This window comes from Narcine bancroftii, chromosome 13, assembly GCF_036971445.1.
Source record: "Narcine bancroftii isolate sNarBan1 chromosome 13, sNarBan1.hap1, whole genome shotgun sequence".
NCBI classification, from domain to species: domain Eukaryota; kingdom Metazoa; phylum Chordata; class Chondrichthyes; order Torpediniformes; family Narcinidae; genus Narcine; species Narcine bancroftii.
The window spans coordinates 83,097,832-83,120,434 of record NC_091481.1 but is presented as its reverse complement, the minus strand read 5'-3'; the positions used below and the strand labels follow the sequence as shown (position 1 = coordinate 83,120,434).

The 22,603-nt window shown below is 46.2% G+C and overlaps 1 protein-coding gene across 1 annotated transcript in view; it reads left to right on the top strand.

The window, feature by feature from the left end:
• Positions 1-6,517, top strand: part of LOC138748092 (potassium channel subfamily K member 13-like) — an 8,958-nt gene extending 2,441 nt beyond the window's left edge. Inside the window, exon 2 of the mRNA XM_069907782.1 lies at positions 5,501-6,517. Coding sequence (XP_069763883.1) covers positions 5,501-6,381 — 881 coding nt within the window. The 3' untranslated portion in view covers positions 6,382-6,517. The remainder of the gene's footprint in view (positions 1-5,500) is intronic.
• Positions 6,518-22,603: the final 16,086 nt, after the last annotated feature.

Sequence of the window (22,603 nt, the reverse complement as noted above, 5' to 3'; positions counted from 1 at the left end):
TCATTCTCCCACTGGCCGCCGTGGGTTTCCTCCCACATTGTCCAAAACAAGGCAGGTTGTAGGTTTCATGAACTACTGAAAAATTTCAAGTAAAAAATCCTCAAAGGCAGTTAAGGAGCTGAGTGAGAGGGAATGGTATTGATGGGATAGTTGCCCAGGGAGCTTGCACAGATCGGATGGGCCAAAGGTTCTGAAACATGTGGAACGTTGAAAGGTGTGGACAGGGTAGAAAGGTTGTTTCCCACAGTGGAAAAGTCTAGGACAAGAGGGCACAACTTCAGGATTGAAGGGCGACTACTGATGTGGAGGAATGAGCTAGAGGGTGGTGAACGTGTGGCATCTGTGGCCACAGGTGGTTGTGGAGGCCAAATCATTGGGTCTATTTAAGGAAGAGATTGATAGGTTCTTGATGAAAAGGTTATGGGGAGAAGGTGGGGCTGAGTGGGGAAATGGATCAGCTCATGATTAAATGATGGGGCAGGCTTGTTGGGCCGAATGGCCTATTCAGCCCCATATGGTTGAAGTCTGAGCCCTGAACCGTTTTCTTTTCGATATCATTTCCTGAATTGCTTTGCAGTGGGCAAGCTGAACCTTACATATATTTATGACATAGTTAGATTTTAATACTGTTGGGCACCACTCCATCAAGGACATCTGCTGGTGTCTTATGAAAGCAGCCTCTACCCTCAAGGACCCCCACTACCCAGGCCACGCCCTCTTCACTCTGCTACCATCGGGAGCCTGAAGACGAGCACTCAGCGGCACAAGGACGGCTTCTTCCCCTCCGCCATCAGATTCCCACGGACACTGCCTCACTTTTTAAATTTTTAAATTTATTTTGTAAAATGTGGTTTATACAAGCATTTGCACTGCTGCAAAACAACGAATTTCATGACGTGATTTGCCATTAAATTCTGATTCTGATTCCTCCTGAGTGGAATTGAGTCCAGACCAGCCGTTGAATGGTGGAGCTCGACAGGCGGATGGCCGACTCCTGCTCCTGCTTTAGATGTTTTAATGTTGTCTGGGTTCAGGACCCACAACTAAGCTGTCATCCACCATCCCTCTCCTCCTTCTTCACCAGTTTCTGGAGTGCACAAGCACAGAAGCTGGCTCTTTGGCCCACCAGGTCTCTGCTGGCCCATTGGAAGATGGTCCGCCTGGGCCTAAACCTCCTTCCTCACCATCATTCGGGGCCCCAAATAGTCCTTCCAAGTGAGGCCACCCTTGTGAATCTGCAGGGGTCGTCTACAGCATCAGTGTTGTCTCCTCTGCACTGGAGAGACTGGGTGCAGACTGGGGAAATCGCTTCATTGAGCACCTTGGCTCTGTCCGCCACAATGGCAGTGGCCACCCATTTAAATTTTCCATCCCATTCCCTTGCTAGTGTCTGTCCATGGTCTCTTGCACGGCCAGACTGAGACCACCCACAAATTGGAGGAACAACACCTCATCTTTCACTCGAGCACCCAACAACCGGATGGCATTATCTTTTTTATTAAACTTTATTTATTCGTTCAAAAAACAAATAATATATGACAAATACAGCAATTAAACATGAACATTTTTTAAATATTATATAAAAAGAAAAAAAAGGAAAAGAAAAGATTTCTCCCCCCCCCTTCAGCCAACTCTCCCAAGGAGAGCCATAAGAAAAAAGAAAGAATATTTAAAAAAGTTAAATATACATATTAAAATCTAATCAATATAAATTGAAATGTAAATATTCTGAGTATAACAGCCACTTATTAATAAAAAAATTATAATTATCATGCGAAACATACGTAATTTTTTCCATTATTAACAATATTTCATCTCATTTTGCCATCTATTAATATCGATCATATTTATATCTTTCCACGTACCAGCAATACATTTTTCCACTACGGATAAAGCTAAATATACAAAAGCAAGCTGGAACTTATCTAATCCAAACCTTTCAGAGGTTGCAAACTACCCAATAAAAATACTGTTGGATCTTAAACCATTTTAATCTTCTACAGATATTCTAAAAACGATTGAATTTTCTTCCAAAAGATTGTATATGTCTACATGACCAAACAGCATGAAAAAAAAAGTTCCAACCGTATCACCACATCTAAAACACAAATCTGATTCATTAAAACCATATTTTTTAATTTTTCAGGTGTCAAATATAATTGATGTAAAAAATTGTAATTAATCATTGCATAACGAGGATTTATCAATCTCGTTACATTATCATAACAGATATCTAACCAATCCTCTTCAGAAAAGTAAACCAATATCCGCTTCCTATTTAATTTTAGATCTATCCCAACCCCTTTTATCCAGACCTTCCTGTAATATTTGATACATAGATGAAATATAACCCTTCTCTGGTACCTTCATAAGTCTCAAATTTAGTCATTTTAGGTAAAATCATCTCTCTACCAAACATACATTTTACCAAAGATCGAATTTGATAATAAAGAGTTCTTATCAATACCAAAATCTTCCCTCATCTGATTAAAAGATAGAAACTTACCCTCTTTAAAACAATCTCCCAAATTTTTCACGTCTTTAATCTCCAATGCAATAAACTTCGATTATGTATTGAAAAAGAAATAAGTTGATCGGATGGCATTATCGATTTCCAGTTTCCCTTAAACCTCCCCTCTCCACCCCCTTCTTCTTCCCCTGTTGCCTTTCCCCCAGCTCTCTCTCTCTCTCTCTGTCCTCACATTGGAAGATTTACCTTCATGAATAGTCCCCGACCAGCTCTGTGACGCCAACTCCAAACCCTCTCTGAGGTGGCGTCAACGGCGGAGCACAGCAACAATCCGCCACGCATCATGAAAGTGCTGCCTCTAAGGGTGGGCTGATGACATCGCAATGACGTCGCCAGCCACAACCCATCTCTCTCTCTCTCCCACTCACTCACCCCTCTCCCTCTATGACCCCCCGCCAGGGCAGAGGTGGCTGGAGGGGGCCTTCAGGGAGCGGCCAGGAAGGGCTGCGACAAGCCCTGCTGGCTGCTCAGGCACCTCACCAGGCCGCTTTGGCCTTTGGGGCCACTCGTCGGCACCAGCAGCTCAATACACAGCAGAGCAATGGCGGTCTTCCCTACATGTAATCCCCCACGCAGCTGGAACGTTTTCTGGGAAAGCCTTTAAGGGCTGCTCAATGAATAGGTAATTTATTTTTTTTATCCGCATTTGAAGCGGAGGCCCAGCATAAAAACACTCAATCTCTCTCTCCCTCCTCCTCCTCTCTCTCTCTCTCTCCATCTCTTTCTCTCCTCTCTCCCTCTCTCTCTCCCTCTCCCCCCACCTCTCTCTCTCGCTCCCTTTTCCTTTCACAGAGCCAAAATTAATTCTCACCTTCCCTCACATCTGATCTCCCCTGGCCAGTCTTCGATCTTTATTCAGATGCCTCCTTGTTCTTTGCTTATACCTGAGGAAGGGCTCAGGCCCGAAACTTCGGTTCTATACCTTTACCTCCTATGGGCGCTGGGAGACCGGGTGAGTTCCTTCAGCATTTCTGTGCGTTGATTTACTACAATCGCAGCGTCTGCATGTGGTGAATGTCTGCCAAGCTGCCTGTCTCCCCACTCTCGCGAGCCTTGCTGTACTAACGTTGGCTGTGCATTATCTCGACTGTTAAGGACACTCCCCTTGGGTATAACTGTTTATGCATCTATTGTCTTTCATTATTGTACCATGAGTTTCTGCTAATAAAAGCCATGATTATTGTTTGACCACCTCGCTTCTTTGTCCTCCTTCATCAACTGGCACTTCCATGCTTCACTCCTTTGGAAGAGTTGTCCATTGGTCCTTTTTTCATGTTTGTGAAAGCATTGGTTGGGGAGATAACAGAAGCAGGGACATCTGGGCCTCTGGCTTGCGGATGCTGAGTCCAATTGAATATCTGTCTCCTGAGGCCCATCAGCCAATAGAGGATGCAACTGGTCTTTTTAGATTAAATTTTTTAAATTAGACATACAGCACAGTAACACAGAGAGTTATGAGTGTCTGGAGTTCCCTGACTGATGTAGTGGTGGAGGCTGGTATGATAGGGGCATTTAAGAAGCTCTTAGCCAGGCACATGGATGGAAGAAAAATAGAAGGTTATGGGGTAGGGAGGGTTTAATGCTTTTGTTAATAAACATATGGGTTGGCACAACATCGAGGGCTGAAGGGCCAGTGCTGTGCTGTTACGTTCTATGTTCTAACAGGTCATTTCGGCCCATGAGCCCATGCCACCCAATTTACACCCAATTAACCTATAACCCCATATAATTTCGAACGGTGGGAGCAAACTGGAGCCCCCGGGGAAAACCCACGCAGACACGAGGAGAACGCACAAACTTATAGATAGTGTGGGATTCGAACTCTGGACCCAATCGCTAGCGCTGTAAAGGTGTGACGCTAACCCCTATGCCAACTGTGCCGCCCTCCAATGGTCTTATGGAACATGGAAGTTCACAGACGCTGTGATTGTAGTGAAAACACAGAAATGCTGGAGGAATTTGGCTGGTCTCACGGCGTCCACAGGAGGTAAAGTTATATTCCCGACGTTTCAGGCCTGAGCCCTTCTTCAAGGTGTGAGTAAAAAGCAGGCAGGAAACTGAATAAAAAAATAGAGCAGGGGAGGTTTACAGATCAACAGACAAAAGGTGTTAATTGGATGAAAATCCCAGATAAGATAAGGGTGGGAAGGTTGTCTCCCTGGGTGGGGGAGACCAGAACGAGGGGACATAGGCTCAAGATCCAGGGGAGTAGATTTAAGACGGACATGAGGAGGAACTGCTTTTCCCAAAAATTGATGAGTCTATGGAATTCACTGCCCATTGAAGCAGTGGAGGCGACTTCAGTAACATATTTAAGACAAGGATGGGTAGATTTTTACATTGTGGGGGAATTAAGGGAGATGGGGAAAAGGCAGGTAGGTGGAGATGAACCCAGCCATGATCACATTGAAAGGCAGAGCAGGCTCGATGGGCCAAATGGCTGAATCCCGCTCCTGTTTCTTACGTTCTATGAACTTGTGCTGCATCCTTGAGGAATCATGGACCTGGACCCCAAGATCCCTCTCTTCCTCTACACTATTTCCCTGCTCCAAACCCTATGACCTGTTCCAAATTCCTTCCACCCTTTTGTGTGAAAGACCGACAGAGTGTACCCAGGGGTGCAGTGCTAATTTTCTAGATGTTGGACCTCACCAAAAACAAGGAGGTCTCGCGAGTCCTGGCCTCGGTGGCCACCACGTTGAATTTGATGTTGAAAAATTGACAGCAAACTGTAGGACTATGAAGGAGGACGACCAGTTGTGGAAGAAACAGGTATGTCCCAGTATATCCAGAATAGTGCTTAGCATTGGGTTGGGGGTGGGGGGGGGGGAGGTGTCTGGTTGGCCTCTGCCCAGAGCAGTGCCAGAGTGGTGCTCCGGTGACCTCCAGCATCCCTGAGTGTACCAGGAGTCACGGAATAACCGGTACTGATGGACTTATTTGATCTTCCCCCCCCCCCCCCCCCCGCAGGCTTCGGGATGACCACGCCGGGGACCACGGCTGGCAGAGTCTTCCTGATCTTCTATGGTTTGGCAGGTTGCGCTGCCACCATCCTCTTCTTCAACCTCTTCCTGGAGAGGATCATCACTCTTCTGGCCTACGTCCTGCGCTGGTTCCACGAGAGAGGGTTGGAGCGCAGTAGAGCGTTAGGCTCTTCAGCCCAAAGGTCGTCCAGCCTCTCTGAAGAGGTGGACAGTCTAGATGGCTGGAAGCCTTCTGTCTACTACGTCATGCTGATCTTGGGCATGGCTTCCGTGGTGATCTCCTGCTGCGCCTCAGCCATTTATTCTCCCGTTGAGGAATGGAGTTACGCAGAGTCCCTCTATTTCTGCTTCGTGACATTCAGCACCATCGGTTTCGGCGACTTGGTAAGCAGCCAGAGGGATGCCTACACCAACCAAACTCTGTACCGGGCGGCAAACTTCTTGCTTATCCTGGTGGGTGTTTGCTGCCTCTACTCCCTGTTCAATGTCTCCTCTATCATCGTCAAGCAGTTCCTCAACTGGATGTTGAGGAAGATGGAGTGCCGGGGCTGCCGGCGGAGGCGAAAGCCATGGGCGCCGGGCAATGCTGTGCACCCGCTGGGGCCCAAGTCCCGGAGGAACAACATCTCCGTGGAGACAGTGTGCGACAGCGAGGCTGAAGGCCGGCCAATGTCGGGCGAGATGATATCTGTCAAGGACTTCTTGGCCTCCAACAAGGTCTCCTTGGCCATCATGCAGAAGCAACTTTCCGAGACGGCTAACAGAGGCCCAAGGCAAAGCTATTCCCGGTTCAGCGGGTTCTCTGGGGGTGTCGGTGCCTTAGCCATCATGAACAATCGGCTGGTGGAGACCAGCGTGGACAGGTAATCCGGTCAGGAAGTCTCCTCAGTGAAGGAAGAGAAGTGGGGGGGGGATGCACTGGATCTTCATGAGGACTCCCAGGTCATCACTTGGAATTGAAAAGCATTTGCAATGTGGAGGAAGGTTGATTTGCAAAATAGAAAAGGACACCACCAAGAGTTGGTCCTATACTTTGGCCTGACTTTGTTGGCGATGGGGCATCCAGACATTTCTCAGCCTGGGTGGGGTGGGGGGGGGGGGAACCCAGCTCCTGGTGGCGAGGAGCAAGGCAGGTATCATCTCTGGTCTCTCCTGCAGTGACCCTCCTGTGGGGAAGCTTACCCTCAGTACGAGTAACGTCCGCTCGGAGGGCAATGACTGGGTTCACTTGCAGGGCAAGCCTCCGCCTGCGCTCTGCCTTCGACGCGCTAAGTTGTCCCAAGGCAGACTCGCGGCAGCCTCATCGCACCAAATCTGACACAAAGATGTGCAAGCAAAATTTCAATCGAATGCCAGGCTTTTGAAGAGCAACTTTGAAGGAGGAAATCGTCCAGGGATTTGCCCAGCAGCCGGATGGCATCAGGAAGGATCAAGAGGATGGATTAAGAAAGGTGCAGAGTTCACCTGAGACAGTTACACCAAGTTATAGGGAGTTTGCAATATTTCCAGGAATACCACTTTAATTATGATGGACAAGGGTTCACCTCAACCATTTATAACCTTGAATCTTGCAAAATCTGTTGCACAACTGCAGAAGGTATCTGTAAATACATGTAAATAAAACACATCTGTTTAAAAATTCTGCATCCATATTTTTTCTTTATAAAATATTTTTATTAATATTTACAATGAAAAAGTTGAACCTTAATTATGAAATGTGCAAGAATCAGAATTTATTATCACGAACAAGTCATGAAATTCGTTGTTTTGTGGCAGCGTCACAGGGCAAACAATCATATTATAACCATCTTACTATAAAAAATAAAAATATTAGTGCATGAAAAGTAAGGCAGAGTCTTTGGTTCATTGATCATTCAGGAATCTCATGGCGAAGGGGAAGAGGCCGTCCTTGTGCCGCTGGGCGCTCGTCTTCAGACTTTTCCCCAATGGTAGCCGAGTGAAGAGGGCCTGGCCTGGGTGGTGAGGGTCCTTGAGGGTAGAGGTTGCTTTTTTAAGCCACTGTCTCACGTAGATGCCCTCGGTGGAGTGAAGTCTGGTGCCTGTGATGAGTTAACAACCCTCTTAGAGTTTCTTCTGGTCCTGAGAGTTGATGCCTCCACACCACGCAGCGATGCAACCGGCCAGAATGCTCTCCACTGGACACCTGTAGAAGTTTACGAGAGTCTTCGGCGACGCACTGAAGCTCCTCACAAAGTATAGTTGCCGGCGAGCCTTCTTGGTGATTGCATCAACGAGGAGTCAACGTGGAAGATCGAGAAGATTACCAAAAAGTTACAAAAATGATCATCAGTAGAAGTTTCAAAGCAAAATCAAAGGAAATAAGTTTCAAAATCCCTTCCCCTCAGCAAGATTGAAGGTCAATGTTAATAAATCAAAGTGGCACAGTCCTAGAGAGGGACAACACAAAGCCAGAATTCACATTAATACTAAATCTTAAGGCTATGGTAGTTGTACATGAATGAGCCCCATATCATTTGGAATTTAATATTTGAATCATTGATTGTATATCTAATTTTTTCCAAATTTAAGCAAGACCTAATGTCCCTCAGCCATTGTGCAGTAATAAGTGGGGCGAATATCCTTGATACATTTTTGGGAATACCACCTGCCTATAAAGGCTTAATATCACTTATTTATGACAAATTGGCCGGTCTAAGACCAGCCTCGCTAATTGAAATCAAGAACGTCTGGGAGCAGCATTTTTCGCTGCCCAAAGAGGTTTGGGACTCATTTTTAAACTGAATAACACTACATCCCTTTGTGCACGGCATTGCTGCAATCCCAAGTGCAACACTTATGTCTAAATTACCTCGTTTTTATTCCAACATAAATCCCCGACGTGATAAATGTAAAACAGGTAATTCCTCTTTAGTTCATGTGTTCTGGACAGGCCCCAGCTTAGAAAAAAATTTAGGAAAGAAGTTTTTCAAACATTTAGCAGCAATTCTCAAAATTGGAACCGAGCTGCCCCCCACCATCTTCTATAGTTTCTTCCAAATCTTGAACAGAGCGGCTCCCGACCCACGCTGTGATGAATCACTAACAAAGCAGGCTAGGGCTGGATACGTCAGACATACGTTACTGACTGGACAATTGCTTGGGGACATGGATACTAGTACAACTTGTCGTGCATGCCTTTCAGAGCAGGCAGTAAACATTCCTGGGTGAAAATAAAAGATCACTCAACAATGTTCTTGTCAATGCCGTGGGCTGATATTTAACCCTCAATCACCGTCAAAAAATGAGATTTGGATCATTATGTCATTAGACAGCCGCTGAAGACCAGAAATGTTCTGCTCCGGGGCAGTGTAAAAATGTTGAGACGAAATTTATTATGTGACTTTTCCACGGTTTTATGGAGTAAATTGACTCCGTAAGAAATAGGCCCTAATGAATACGACATCCCCACCCTGACAAACTCTGCCACACAGGAAGGCTGTGTAAAAGTGCCCCTGTGTAAATGACCACCTCGGGACACGCCGGAGGGAAGCATGCGCATTTTTTTCCAGAATAATTTCGAAGTTTCTGTGCAGGAATGCCATTTGCTGTTTTTGAGAGCTCGCGTGCACAACCAAGATGTCACATTTTCTCATTACCACGAAATCAGGACGGTCTTTGTATGGAAGGTGCATTATTTCTCCAGCCTCGAGTGCAGTTGGCCCAACAAACATCACCCTTGATAAAAAGTGAACCGCTGGATGAAGCCAGTGAGTCAGTCAGCGTCTGTGGAGGCGAGGGGAGGGTTAACGTTTCGGGTGGAGTCACTACATCATGACGGAATGTAGGGGGGAAGTAGTCAGAGTCAAGAGTTCAAGTTTATTTATCATCCAATTGTACGAGTACAATCTGACGAAACAGCGTTCTCTAGTCGTCGGTGTAAAACACGCAGACACACAACCAGACATAACACACACAACATTTACAGACAGCACGGGATTCGAATCCTGGTCCCAATTGCTGGTGATGTAATGGCGTTGCACCAACCATGGCACCCCGCCAACCACGCCACCAGTGATATTGCATCTGCTGCGGAGCGATTGGGACAATAGGCGAATTGCAGTGGGTCCAGTCCAGTCGATTCTGGTCATGACCAACCTCTCAGAGCTCACAGCACATGTTAGTGGGCATTAGTCATTGAGGCCGCTCACTCTACTCTTCTTGGATGATTGATGCCCTTTTGAAGAAGGTCGGAACCTTTGACTGCAGCAACGAGAGATTGAAAATGTCTGTGAACTCTCTGGCTAGTTGCCTGGCACAGATTTTCAGTCTCCTGCCAGATGTGCCCTCAGGTCGTAACGCCTTTTACTTCCGAGAGAGGCAACCAATCTGTTAGAGTAAATAAGGAAAAACCAATTGAAAACTTTATCAAGATCTTTATTACAATTGTTATCTTTTAATATCTTAGTTCTGTCTGATTTGAAGACGAACATGTCAACTAGCGTCCTTGACTACGGTGAAGACGACAACTTAACTTCCAAATAACAGATGCTGCATTCTGTCCGCAAGGAGTTTGCTTGTTCTCCGCTTGTCTGCGTGGGTTTCCTCCGGGCGACCCGGTTGCCTCCCACCCTCTGAAGATGCACCGGGGGTTGTAGGTCAATTGGGTGTAACTGGGCAGCACGGGCTTGAGGCCCGGTAGGTCCTGTTACCGCGCTGTATGTCTAAATTTAAAAGAAAATTGTCAATCACTAGGCCTCTGCACCCTCCCCTCTGCAACTGGATCCTTGACTTCCTCGTCGGAAAACAACGCCTCCTCCTCACTGACTACCATCACGGGCCCACCTCGGCCCACTCACCACGCACCTATGACCGTTGATGCACCCTCAATCACCATCGAAGTCTAGAAGTTATAGAGAAACTGATAGGCTTTCATTCACAGCAGAATGGAGGTCTGCCCGCGCTGGTCGGCTGCCCTGGACTGAGGAGGGGGGCAGTCGCCTTTATTCAGGGGTCCGTGAGAGGAGCTACAGACACAGTCAGCATACACACAGCCCCTCCCCCCCACCAAACATACATACAGTGGTCTACCACAACTGTGCGGCCAGGGACAATTCCAACACTATCTACAAATTTGCTGATGGTTGTCGATCTGCGTTGAATATCAGTAAGAATCCAACCTTTTCCTTCTTGATTCATTCCCACCTCTCTCCCCAATATGCCTTAACCTCCCACGATCGGTGCAGATTTGCCTAAGTTTATCCGGTGGGCCCATGTTGCACGTTGCACGTTGGCACTAAACGCTGATTCTCACTGTGCAGTGATTGAGTTGGGAAATTATTGAAATGGATCTCTCATCAGGAAACCAATTTACTGAATGAAAGTTCCCCGAGATGCCAGACACCTATTTTGATTAGAGACTTGCATCAGAACAGAGCTCCAAGCAGTCGAGGGCCTGGCCAGTTAGTTTGTCATCAGAGATTAAGTGCCTCTCAGGGTCCCTGCTCTCACATTGGAAATGTTACAAAAAAAGCTATTTAAAACTATTGTTCTCATTACTGACTCAGTGCGGGATTTAAAAACATTGCAAAATGATCAGATGAATGGATAAATATTCATGATTCACAGAACTACTGGCTGTCATGAAGAAATATGCTGGCAGTGAGATTTTAACATAAAGTTCAAAGTCAGGTTGTCAAAGGACACGCACGACCTCACATACAACCCCGAGATTCTCTGGCCCTGCTGGCCATTTACTTATCAGTATGTAAAAAACTGTACTCAAGAAAAGAGAGAAATGTAAACAAACTGACTGTGCAATACAGAGAGGGGAAAAAAAATCAGAATTCAGTTATAAATAACGTGCAAAGTGAGAGTCTTTAAATGAGTTGTTGAGGAGTCTGATGGTGGAGGGGGAGCAGCTGTTCCTGAACCTGGTGGATGTGAGACTTGGGACACCTACACCTCTTTCCTGATGGCAGCAGCAAGAACAGAGCGTGTGCTGGGTGGTGTGGGCCCTTGACGATCGCTACTACCCTCCCACGGCGGCGTTCCCTCTTGATGTCTCGATGGTGGTGTTAGGGTTTTGCCCGTGGCCACTACCTCTTGTGGTGCATGTCGGTGACTTTGCATTAGAGTCGGCCTGAGGCATTACTGGAAGTTATTTAAGTGACATTCCGTGGACTTACATTGGGCCATGTGGGAAAGGTGTAAGAGGTCGAAGGCAGAGAGATCGGAGTGGGTGGAGATGGAGGATTAAAGTGACAGGTGACTGGAAGTTCAGCATCACCCTTGTCTGGAAGGCGCTTGTCCGTTCTCCCCGTGACCCGTGTGTGTTTTCTCTCGGTGCTCTGGGAGTTAATTGCGTATAATTGGGCGGCATGGGTTTCAATGGCCAGAATCTTCTTCTAACGCGCTGAATCATTAAAATTTAAAAGGTAAAATAAAAACCTTTCCAGACATACTGAACAAATTCTGCCCCATCAAAGTACTAAGGCAGTCCCAGTCAGCGTTAAAATCACAATCCTATAACTCCCACATCGGTCTGTGATTTTCCCACTTATTTGCATCTCTAACTATTAGGAGCTGATAGTATAATCCAGTGGTTTTCAAACTTCCCCCTAAACTCACATCCCACTTTAAGTAATCCCTCTGCTATCGGTGCTCTGTGATTAGTAAAGGATTGCTTAAGGTGGGATGTGGGTGGGAAGAGAAGGTTGAGAATCATTGCTCTAGACCCAATTGTTACTGAGATATTTTGCTTGAGAAAAATTGTCAATGGCCCATTTCCTTTGGAGTTCTGAAACCGTGCACATAACGAGTCCATCAGGGACAATTAAAATAGTGTTTTTCAAACCTTTTTCTTTCCACTTACATCCCACCTTAAGTAACCCCTTACTAACTGCAGAGCACTGATGGAATGTGAGTTTAGAGGGGCAGTTTGAAAACCATTGTCCTAGAATCATCCCATCTGGGCCTGGTGACTTATCCAACTTAAATTTTCTAATGCATTCCCACCTTAAGCAATCCTTTACTCATCACAGAGCTCCTATGGCATAAGGATTACTTAAAGTGTTATGTGAGTGGAAAGAAAGAAGTTGAGAACCACTGGGTGTAGACAGAGTAAATGCAAGCAGGGTTTCACCTCTGAGACTGATTAAAACTAGAAGATATAAGCCAAGGGTGAAAGAGGAAAAGTTGAAAGGGGACATTGGTGGGAACCTCTGTGCTAAACCACTGTATGTAGGTTTGGATGTGCTAGGACTGTGTCTGAACCCTGAATAAAGGTGACTGCCCCCTCCTCAGTCCAGAGCAGTTGACCAGCATGGACGGACCTCCATTCTGGTGTGAATAAAAGCCTACCGGTTCCTCTACAATTTCTAGTCTTGGGAGTTCTCAACTTCTGCAAGCAGACAGGGGTGGGGGTGTGCAACAAGTTGCCAGCTGAATGCAGGCACAACTTTGACATTTAAGAAAGATCTGGACAGGTACATGGATGGGAAGGGGCTGGAGCGATATGGTCTGAATGCTGGTCAGTGGGACTAGGCAGAATAATAGTTCGGCACAGACTAGAAGGGCCGAAGGGCCTGTTTCTGTGCTGTTGGTTCCAACTGGAAGCCAGCAAACTTTAACCTGATGTGGCGATCTTTCTGCATGCTTTAAAAAAAATAAAAGCATCACACTTAAAGCACCCACTCATCCTCACCTAATCAGAGTCGGAGGTCATAATTCCTCCCCTCTCCCCTCCCTCAGGAGTGACCTCCACGTGTCCTCAGGAGGCAGAGTTTGGGACATCTTGTGTTGACTCTTTATTGGTCTCTGGGCAAAACCTAACCCTGGGGCTGGATTGAGGTTATCGACTGCAGGCCGCCAATCACTGCTCTCTTGAACTAAGGCAAAAAGTAGCCCTCTAATCAAGGCGAATACTGAGGTGATTGGAAAGCTTTATTTTGGAGAACCAACGTTCAGTTAATCTTGCATGATTACATAAATTACATCCTTCCTCATTCAAGTCTGAAAAAAATCGAAGCTGAAATCTCATGAACTGAATTAAAGCCCATTGCAGTGTCTTGCACAAGGACTTTCAAGTATCTTTGGTCTACGTACAATAATTGCCTTCTGTCAGACCCAGGTCTGAAGCATCCTGCCTTTGTTAGAGTCAGGAGCCCCTTGTGTGAACTGCTGTTTTAAAATGCTCCATTTCTTGATGGGATCTTTAGAGGATCTTTCTGGGACCTAACGCACTAATGGCATTGGGAAGAAAGCACATTAGCGTCTCAACTTCAGAAGTTCGCAGAGGTTCGGCATGACATCGGAAGCCTTGGCAGGTTTCTATAGATGTGTGCGGTAGAAAGTGTGCTGACAGGACTGCATCGCGGTCCGGTGTGGGGGGGACACCAATCCCTCCCGAGCGGGAAAGCCCTGACGCAGCCCAGGCAGGGCATCATGGGCAAACCTCCCCACCGTACATCTATGGGAAGCACTGCCGTCGGAGGGTGGCAGTGATCATCAAGGATCCGCACCGCCCGGCCCATGCTCTGTTCTCGTTGCTGCCATCAGGAAAGAGGGGTATGGGCCACAAGACTCGCATCCACCAGGTTCAGGAACACCCCCTCCACCATCAGACTCCTCAATGACAAACTCAATCAAGGACTCATTTAAGGGCTCTTACTTGTGGACTTTTTTTTCCTCTCTGTATTGCTTAGTTAGTTTGTTTACATTTCTTTATCTGTTTACATTGAGTACAGTTTTGTTTTACACTGCCAATAAGTGGTAATTCTGCCTGCAAGAAAATGAATCTCAGGGTTGTATGTGATGCCATGTATGTTCTCTGACAATAAATCTAAACTCTAAATCTAGAACATGGAATACTGCAGCACAGAACAGGCCCTTCAGCTCTCGATGTTGTTCCGACCTATATATTCCTACCTCAAAAAACAAAACCCTTCCTACCTCATAACCCTCCATTTTTCTTTTATCCATGAGCCTGTCTAAGAGTTTCTTAAATGGTCCTAATGTTTCACCCTCCACCACCACCCCTGGTCAAGGCATTCCAGGCCCCCATAACTTTCCTCCCTTCACTTTGGAGAGATGTCCCCTAGTGTTTGCTGTTCTTGCCCTGAGAAAGATGTGCTGGCTGTCCACCTTATCGATGCCTCTTGTAGATGTTTATTAAAGCAGCCCTCACCCTTCTTCGCTCCAAAGAGAAAAGTCCCACCTCTGATATCCTTGCCTCATAAGACTTATTTTCCAATCCAGGGAACATCCTCTGCCCCCTTCTCCACAGCTTCCACTTCTTTCCTATAATGAGGTGACCAGAACTGAACACAATATTTCAAGTGTGTTCTCACCAGACCTCTCAACCTTTGAAGTCAACCCCCCCCCCACACTAACGAAGCCCTCCTTAACTATCCTATCAACCTGCGCGGTGACCTTGAGAGATGTGTAGATCTGGCCCTCAAGAACCGTCTGTTTCTCCACACTGTTAAGCATCCGACCATTAACCCTGTACTCACCCGTCAGGGTTGTCCTTCCAAAATGCATCACCTCACATTTATCTGGATTGAACTTCATCTCTCCACTTGATTCTTATATCCTTTTATAACCTTCGTGTCTGTGTGGATTTCATCTCTGTGGCAGGAGGCCAGTTTTAAATTTTTTAATTTTAAATTTAGGGATACAGCACGGTAACAGATCTTTCCAACCCAAGAGTCAAAATACATCAATTAACCAACAAACGATGTACGTTTTGAAAAGTGGGAGGAAGGCGGATCACCCGGAGGGAACCCACTGACCATGACACCCGGCTGGTTCGTGATCGGATCGCTCCGGATTAGGAATTTTGGGGTTTCCCTCAGAACCATTTTATGTTTTGAGACCTGTGCCTGCTAACTGTGGCTCTGGGCCAGATGGTTGTAGTTCCAGGTTACTGAAGGGAGGGAAGGGTTACAGTTAAGTGTAGAAACCCTGCTTGAGGAACAAGACCTGAACTGGTACAGTGTGCACCTGGGCCAAGGGAGTCAAATGTGAAGTCTGTCAGAAGGGACAAGGCAAAAAAAAAAATCTGTGAAGCAGATCGTCCCTTTTCAGAAAGGACATCCTCTGTCTGCTCTCCAAAACTTTCTATATCACTAATATTTCTCTCTTTAATCCGTGTTTCCGGTTTGGAGATCTTTCCAGGCACTGTAACTCGAAACACAAACGTCTGCAGACGCTGTGATTGCAGCAAAAACACACAGGAATGCTGGAGGATCCCAGCCGATCTTGTGGCGTCCATAGGAGGTAAATATGTAGAACCGACGTTTCGGGACTGAGCCCTTCCTCAAGAATATAAGCAAAGAACAGGAAGGCATTTGTATTAAAGACTGAGATGGGAAGGAGTCCGGACCAACCGGCAAAAGGTGTCAATTAGGTATGAGAAGAGGAAAGGTGAGAATTGATTTTGGCTCTGTGAAAGGAGACAAAGGGAAAAGGGGAGAGAGAGAGAGAGAGACAGACAGACAGATAGACAGACAGAGAGAGAAACAGAGAGAGAGAGAGAGTGACAGACAGACAAACAGACAGATAGACAGACAGAGGGAGAAACAGAGAGAGAGAGAGAGAGAGAGAGAGAGTCAGAGAGAGCTAGAGGAAAGGAATCAGAGGAATGAAGATGGGGGGTGGGGGGGTGGTTTGTTTTAATGGAAGCCGGAGAAGTTGATGTTAATCTAGGTGTTGTTCCTCAAATTTGTGGGGGTGGTCTCAGTCTGGCAGTGCATGAGACCATAAACAGACATGTCAGGAAGGGAATGGGTCGGGGAATTGAAATGGGCAGCCCCTGGGAGGTCCGCGACATTGCAATGGACAGACCGAGGTACTCAACAAAGCGATCTCCCAGTCTGCGCCCAGTCTCTCCGACGTAGAGGAGACCACAACGGGAGCACCGGATGCAGTAGACGACACCTGCAGATTCACAAGTGAAATGTTGCTTCACTTGGAAGGACTGTCTGGGACCCTGAGTGTCAGTGAGGGAGGAGGTGAGGGTCCAAGTGGATCATCTCCTGCAGTCACGGTGGTGAGGGCAGGAGAGGGGAAGGTGTGTCTGTTGGTGGGATCACATAGTAGGTGATAGCATTAACATTGACTTCACCAGTTTCCATCATCTGCCCATGTGTTGGATGCCTTTCCTGGGCAGAGGAAGGTGTGGATGGAGTCCGTGGAGGGGAGGGCAGTTTGTGTGATGTTCTGAGCTGCATTCACCACTTTCTGCAACTTCTTCCGATTATGAGCAGAGCAGCTCCCGGCCCACAAAGTGATTTTTAATTTAAAAAAAATGTTTTAGACATACATCGTGGTAACAGGCTAATTTTTCACGTTAACCTACACCCCCAGCACGTTTCGAACAGTGGGAGGAAACCGGAGCCCCTGGGGAAAACCCACGTAAACATGGGGAGAACGTCCAAACACCTTACAGACAGTGTGGGATTTGAACCCCGGTCCCGATCGCTGGTGCTCTACAGGCGTCGCGCTGACCACTACACCGACTGTGCTGCCCAGCATGGTGCTGCACCCAGCAAGTTTGCTCTCGATGGGACACCTATACAGGGTGTTGAGGGGAAAGGGGAACAAGTTAAACTTCCTGATCCCAGGTCAGCCTTCCGGAGATGTTATTCCTAAGAACTTGAGGCGATCTGCTCTCTTCTTTGCAGTTGCTGTGGTCAGGAGTGTGTCCTTAAGCCAAATCACTATTGGATTAGTTCTTTTTTTTAAAAATTTTTTATTTTTCACACCATAAATCACATTAGCCGTGATACACACTTTTTCCTTTTCACACATATACAGTGACATTTTCTCCCCCCCCCTCCCTCCTCCCAACCCACCCCCCCCCACCCCCCCTCCCATCCATTTTAGGTATACAATCTAGGATACATTAAACCAGTCAGACAATGTTGTCACTCAATAAAAATACACCAGAAATTCTACTGAGTCCATTCTTTTCTTTCCTTCTCCTTCCATCAACTTAGGTAATGATTGTCCCCGGTAGGTTTTCGCTATTGTATTTAATGTAAGGCTCCCATATTTGTCGAATATTTCAATATTATTTCTTAAACTATATGTTATTTTTTCTAATGGAATACATTTATTCATTTCTATATACCATTGTTGTATTTTCAAATTATCTTCTGATTTCCAGGTTGACATAATACATTTTTTTGCTACGGCTAGAGCTATCTTAACAAATCTTTTTTGTGCATCCTCCAAATCAATTCCAAATTCTTTGTTTTTTATGTTACTTAGGAGAAAGATCTCTGGATTCTTTGGTATATTGTTTTCTGTTATTTTATTTAATATCTGATTGAGATCTTCCCAAAATTTTTCTACTCTCTCACATGTCCAGATTGCATGAATTGTTGTTCCCATTTCTTTTTTACATCGAAAACATCTATCAGATACTGTTGGGTCCCATTTATTTAACTTTTGAGGTGTAATGTATAGTCTGTGTAACCAGTATCATACGTAGCCTCGTATTTATTGTATTTCTCATCGTTCCAGAACATAATTTCTCCCATGTTTCCTTTTTTTATCTTTATATTTAAATCTTGTTCCCATTTTTGTTTAGTTTTACCATTTGTTTCCTCATTCTCCTTTTCTTGCAGTTTAATATACATATTTGTTATAAATCTTTTGATTAACATTGTATCTGTAATCACATATTCAAGGTTACTTCCCTCTGGCAAACTCAAACTATTGGATTAGTTCTGAGTTTAATTTTCCCATCCTACTGGCAGACAGGAAGGAGAGGGAAGGGTGGAATTGTTAAGATTCAGGTAATAAATTATGTTGTTTCTCAAGAAAATCTGCAGATGCTGGGGTTGAGTGCCCTACGTAAAAGTGACGGAGAAACTCAGCAGGTCACGCAGCAAAGTTGAAATTTATTGTCAGGGTACACACACGACATCACATACAACCCTGAGATCCCTTTATTCCTGCGGACGCGGCAGAATTACCAGTAATTGGTAGTGCAAAAAAAAAATCAACTGTACACAGTGTGGAACATGTAAACCAACAAGGAAACTGACGGTGCCAGCTCTCAGCTATTCTCTCTTGCCCTACTGTTCATGTCCACCTCTTGGCTTTTGGCCTGTGCACCTCCCCCCTGCCCCTTCTTCTCTCCTTTGCCAACCTTTTAATTCGGGTGCCTGCCTGCTCTCTGCTCATACTCTGATATGCGTTAAATATCTCTGCCTCCTGTGGGACGTTGCTGAACTCCTCCAGCACCTTTTGTGAATTTAATGCAGTCACAGTGTCGGGAGTTTTTTCTTGATTCACTGTTTGTTGGGATGGGGGTTGCAGAAACTCCCTTGGAAGGCTTGAATGAGCAAAGATTGTTGACTCTCTCCTGACATCTGGTGGCAACTCCAGGGCACTGGTTAAGCAACGATATTGAGCAGAGATGCTTGAAAGACCACAGCGGCTGGAAAATTGGAGTAACATGCAGAGCTCTGGAGGGACTCAGTGGGTTAGGCAACATCTTATGTAGGAGCAGGGGCTGGCCATTCAGCCCATCGAGCCTGCTCCACCATTCAATGGCTCATCTGATGATGGATTCATCTCCACTGACCTGCCTTTTCCCCATATCCCTTAATTCCCCGAATATGTAAAAATCTACCCAATTTTGTCTTAAATATATTTACTGAGGTCGCCTCCACTGCTTCAATGGGCGGTGAATTCCACAGATTCACCCCTCTCTGGGAAAAGCAGTTCCTCCTCATCTCTGTCCTAAATCTTGAGGCGATGCCCCCTCGTTCTGGTCTCCCCCACCAATGGAAACAACTTACCTACCTCTATCTTATCTCTGCCTTTCATATTTTATACGTTTCTATAAGATCTCCCCTCTCATCCTTTTGTATTCCAGCGAGTAATTATAGACGACTCAATCTCTCCTCATAGGCCAATCCCCTCATCTCTGGAATCAGTAGAAGGCAATGGACAGTCAACATATCAGGGCAGAACCCTTCACCAGGACGGGGAAGAAAAAGGGCAGAAGCCAGAGCAAAAGGGTGGGGAGGAGCTGAAATGGGAGTGGTACAAGGCAGCAGTTCTCAACCTTTTTTTCTTTCCACTCACATCCCACTTTAAGTCATCCCTCTGCCATCAGTGCTCTGTGATTAGTAAGGACTTGCTTAAGGTGGGATGTGAATCACTGCTCTAGACCCAATTGTGACTGAAATATTTTGCTTGAGAAAAATGGTCATTAGCCCTTTTTCCTTTGGAGTTCTGAAACCGTGCACATAACGAGTCAATGAGGGACGATTAAAACAGTGGGTTTCTTCCCTCTCCTTATTAATCACAGAGCACCGATGGCATAGTGAGGGATTTTAAACTGTTTTAAATCATTTATAATGAATTGAGTTTTAGATTGATTTGGGCACCTGTTTCTGCCTTCACATTATTGACATCAAGCAATATTTATCCAGACAAGAAATGACAGAGAGGTAAAAGGCAGTGGTTCTCAACCTTTTTTCCCCACTCACAAACCACTTTAAGTATTCCCTGTGCCATCGGTGTTCTGTGATTAGTAAGGGATTGCTTAAGGTGGGATGTGGGTGGGAAGGGAAGGTTGAGAATCACTGCTCAAATGATATTTTGCTTGAGAAAAATTGTCATTGGGCCATTTCCTTTGGAGTTCTGAAATCCTGCACATAATGAGTCCATGAGGGACGTTTAGAACAGAGGTTTTCAAACTTAGTCTTTCCACCCACATCCCACCTTAAACAATCTCTTACTAATCACAGAGCACTGATGGCAGAGGGATTTCTTAAGGTGGGATGTGAGTGGAAAGAAAAAGGTCGAGAACCACTGGCTTAGGGTGGGAGATTTATGGGTAGGGGGGGGTCTTTCTTTCTCCCTCATTCTTTTTTTTTCTTGTATACACCACATGTATTTGAAATGTATCACTGAAAAATATGTGATTCTTTTGTGGTTTTAAATTTATAAACAAAATGTTATAAAAAAAACACGGCCTCTTGTCAATGTCCTCGATGAAGTGAAGTCTGGTGCCCGTGATTTCGCAGGCCGAGTTAACAACCCCCTGGAGTATTTTACTGTCCTGGGCTTTGCCACCTCTATGCCAAACATTGACACAACCCGATGTAGAAAAGGTTGGAGCCGAAGAGGATAATAGGGAGCAGATGATCTTGAACCTGGTGGTGCGAGTCTTGTGGCACTTGCACCTCTTTCCTGATGGCAGCAGCGAGAACAGAAGTGTGCGCTGGGTGATGTGGGTCCTTGATGATTGTTGCTGTCGATGGTGGGGAGGGCTTTACCTGCGATGTGCACTGCCTTTTGCATGGCTTTACGCTTGTGTCCCCAAACCAGATGCGGCCGGTCAGCACACTTTCCCCCACGCCTCTGTAGAAGTTTGCCAGGGTTTCCGACGTCGTGCCAAACCTCCGCAAACCCCTGAGGAAGTAGAGGTGCGGACGTGCTTTCTTCACGGTGCCATTGGCACGTTGGGACCTGCAAAGATCGTTATTCTGTAGAAAAAGCACCATCGTATTACTGAGTTGCAAGGTCAATACTGCTGGCGTGAGGACAGGTGAGTGGGTTGCGGAGGTGACAATTCTTTGATCAGAAAAATCACAGAATTGGAATCAGGATTTATGGTCCTGAACATGTTATGAAATTTGTTGTTTTGGAGCAGTGTCACACAGTGCAACGAATTAAGATTCAACAGAACAGATTATTACATTTAAACATAAATAACAGTGCAATAACAGAGGTCGCGTCTGGGGTTCATTATCCGTTCAGGTATCTGATGGTGGAGGGGAAGTAGCTGCTGGGTGCCCATTTTCGGGCTCCTGATGGTGGCAGTACACGGGGTTGAATGCACAGATGGGAGAACGATCTGTTTGAACATGGGCACAGATAATAAACAGGCTTTAAACAACAGCAAACAGATATGAAAAGCGATAATGAGAATAAACAGAAAGTTAATTATAATTACAATATTGTCCACATCCGGCAAGATCGAGATATCATTAAATCAGCCCCACCTTCATTTAGTGAACAGCAGCTTGTAACCTGAGGCGTTGACGGCTTATTTTCTTGCTGCATTTTGAGGATGAAATTTGCAATAAATATGACACTGACAATCCTAGCTGTGCCCTTTGAACTCATACAGTAAAGAATTTTGGACCTTTTTCTTGGCTCACTGTTTTATTTCTTGGTACAGGTTGTACCTCTTTAATCCGGCAGCATTGGGACCTGATCATTGCCGGACTACAGAAAATGTACCAGGTATGCAGCGCTTAGCGTCCACGATACATTCTGTGTGATTGAACGTTATACGATGTGGACGTTGTGCAAACACCATTTTATCAACTTAGCAAAGCTATATGGGATACTGTAAAGTACCTGTAAACTTTTTATTTGTAAGTAGGGATCAGTGTGGGGACCAACAAGGGGTTGTGAGGAGAGAGCGGGGCAGTGGGATCAGTGTGGGGACTGACACGAGGCTGTGGGGAGAGAGCGGGGCAGTGGGCTCAGTGTGGGGACCGACACAGGTCTGTGGGGAGAGAGCGGGGCAGTGGGATCAGTGTGGGGACTGACACGAGGCAGTGGGGAGAGAGTGGGGCAGTGGGATCAGTGTGGGGACTGACACAAGGCTGTGGAGAGAGAGCGGGGGCAGTGGGATCAGTGTGGGGACTGACACAAGGCTGTGGAGAGAGAGTGGGGCAGTGCGATCAGTGTGAGGACACACGAGGCTGTGGGGAGAGAGTGGGGGCAGTGGGATCAGTGTGGGGACTGACACAAGGCTGTGGAGAGAGAGTGGGGCAGTGGGATCAGTGTGGGGACTGACACGAGGCTGTGGAGAGAGAGTGGGGCAGTGGGATCAGTGTGGGGACTGACACGAGGCTGTGGGGAGAGAGTGGGGCAGTGGGATCAGTGTGGGGACTGACACGAGGCTGTGGAGAGAGAGTGAGGCAGTGGGATCAGTGTGGGGACTGACACAAGGCTGTGGAGAGAGAGTGGGGCAGTGGGATCAGTGTGGGGACTGACACGAGGCTGTGGGGAGAGAGCAGGGGCAGTGGGATCAGTGTGGGGACTGATACAAGGCTGTGGGGAGAGAGTGGGGCAGTGGGATCAGTGT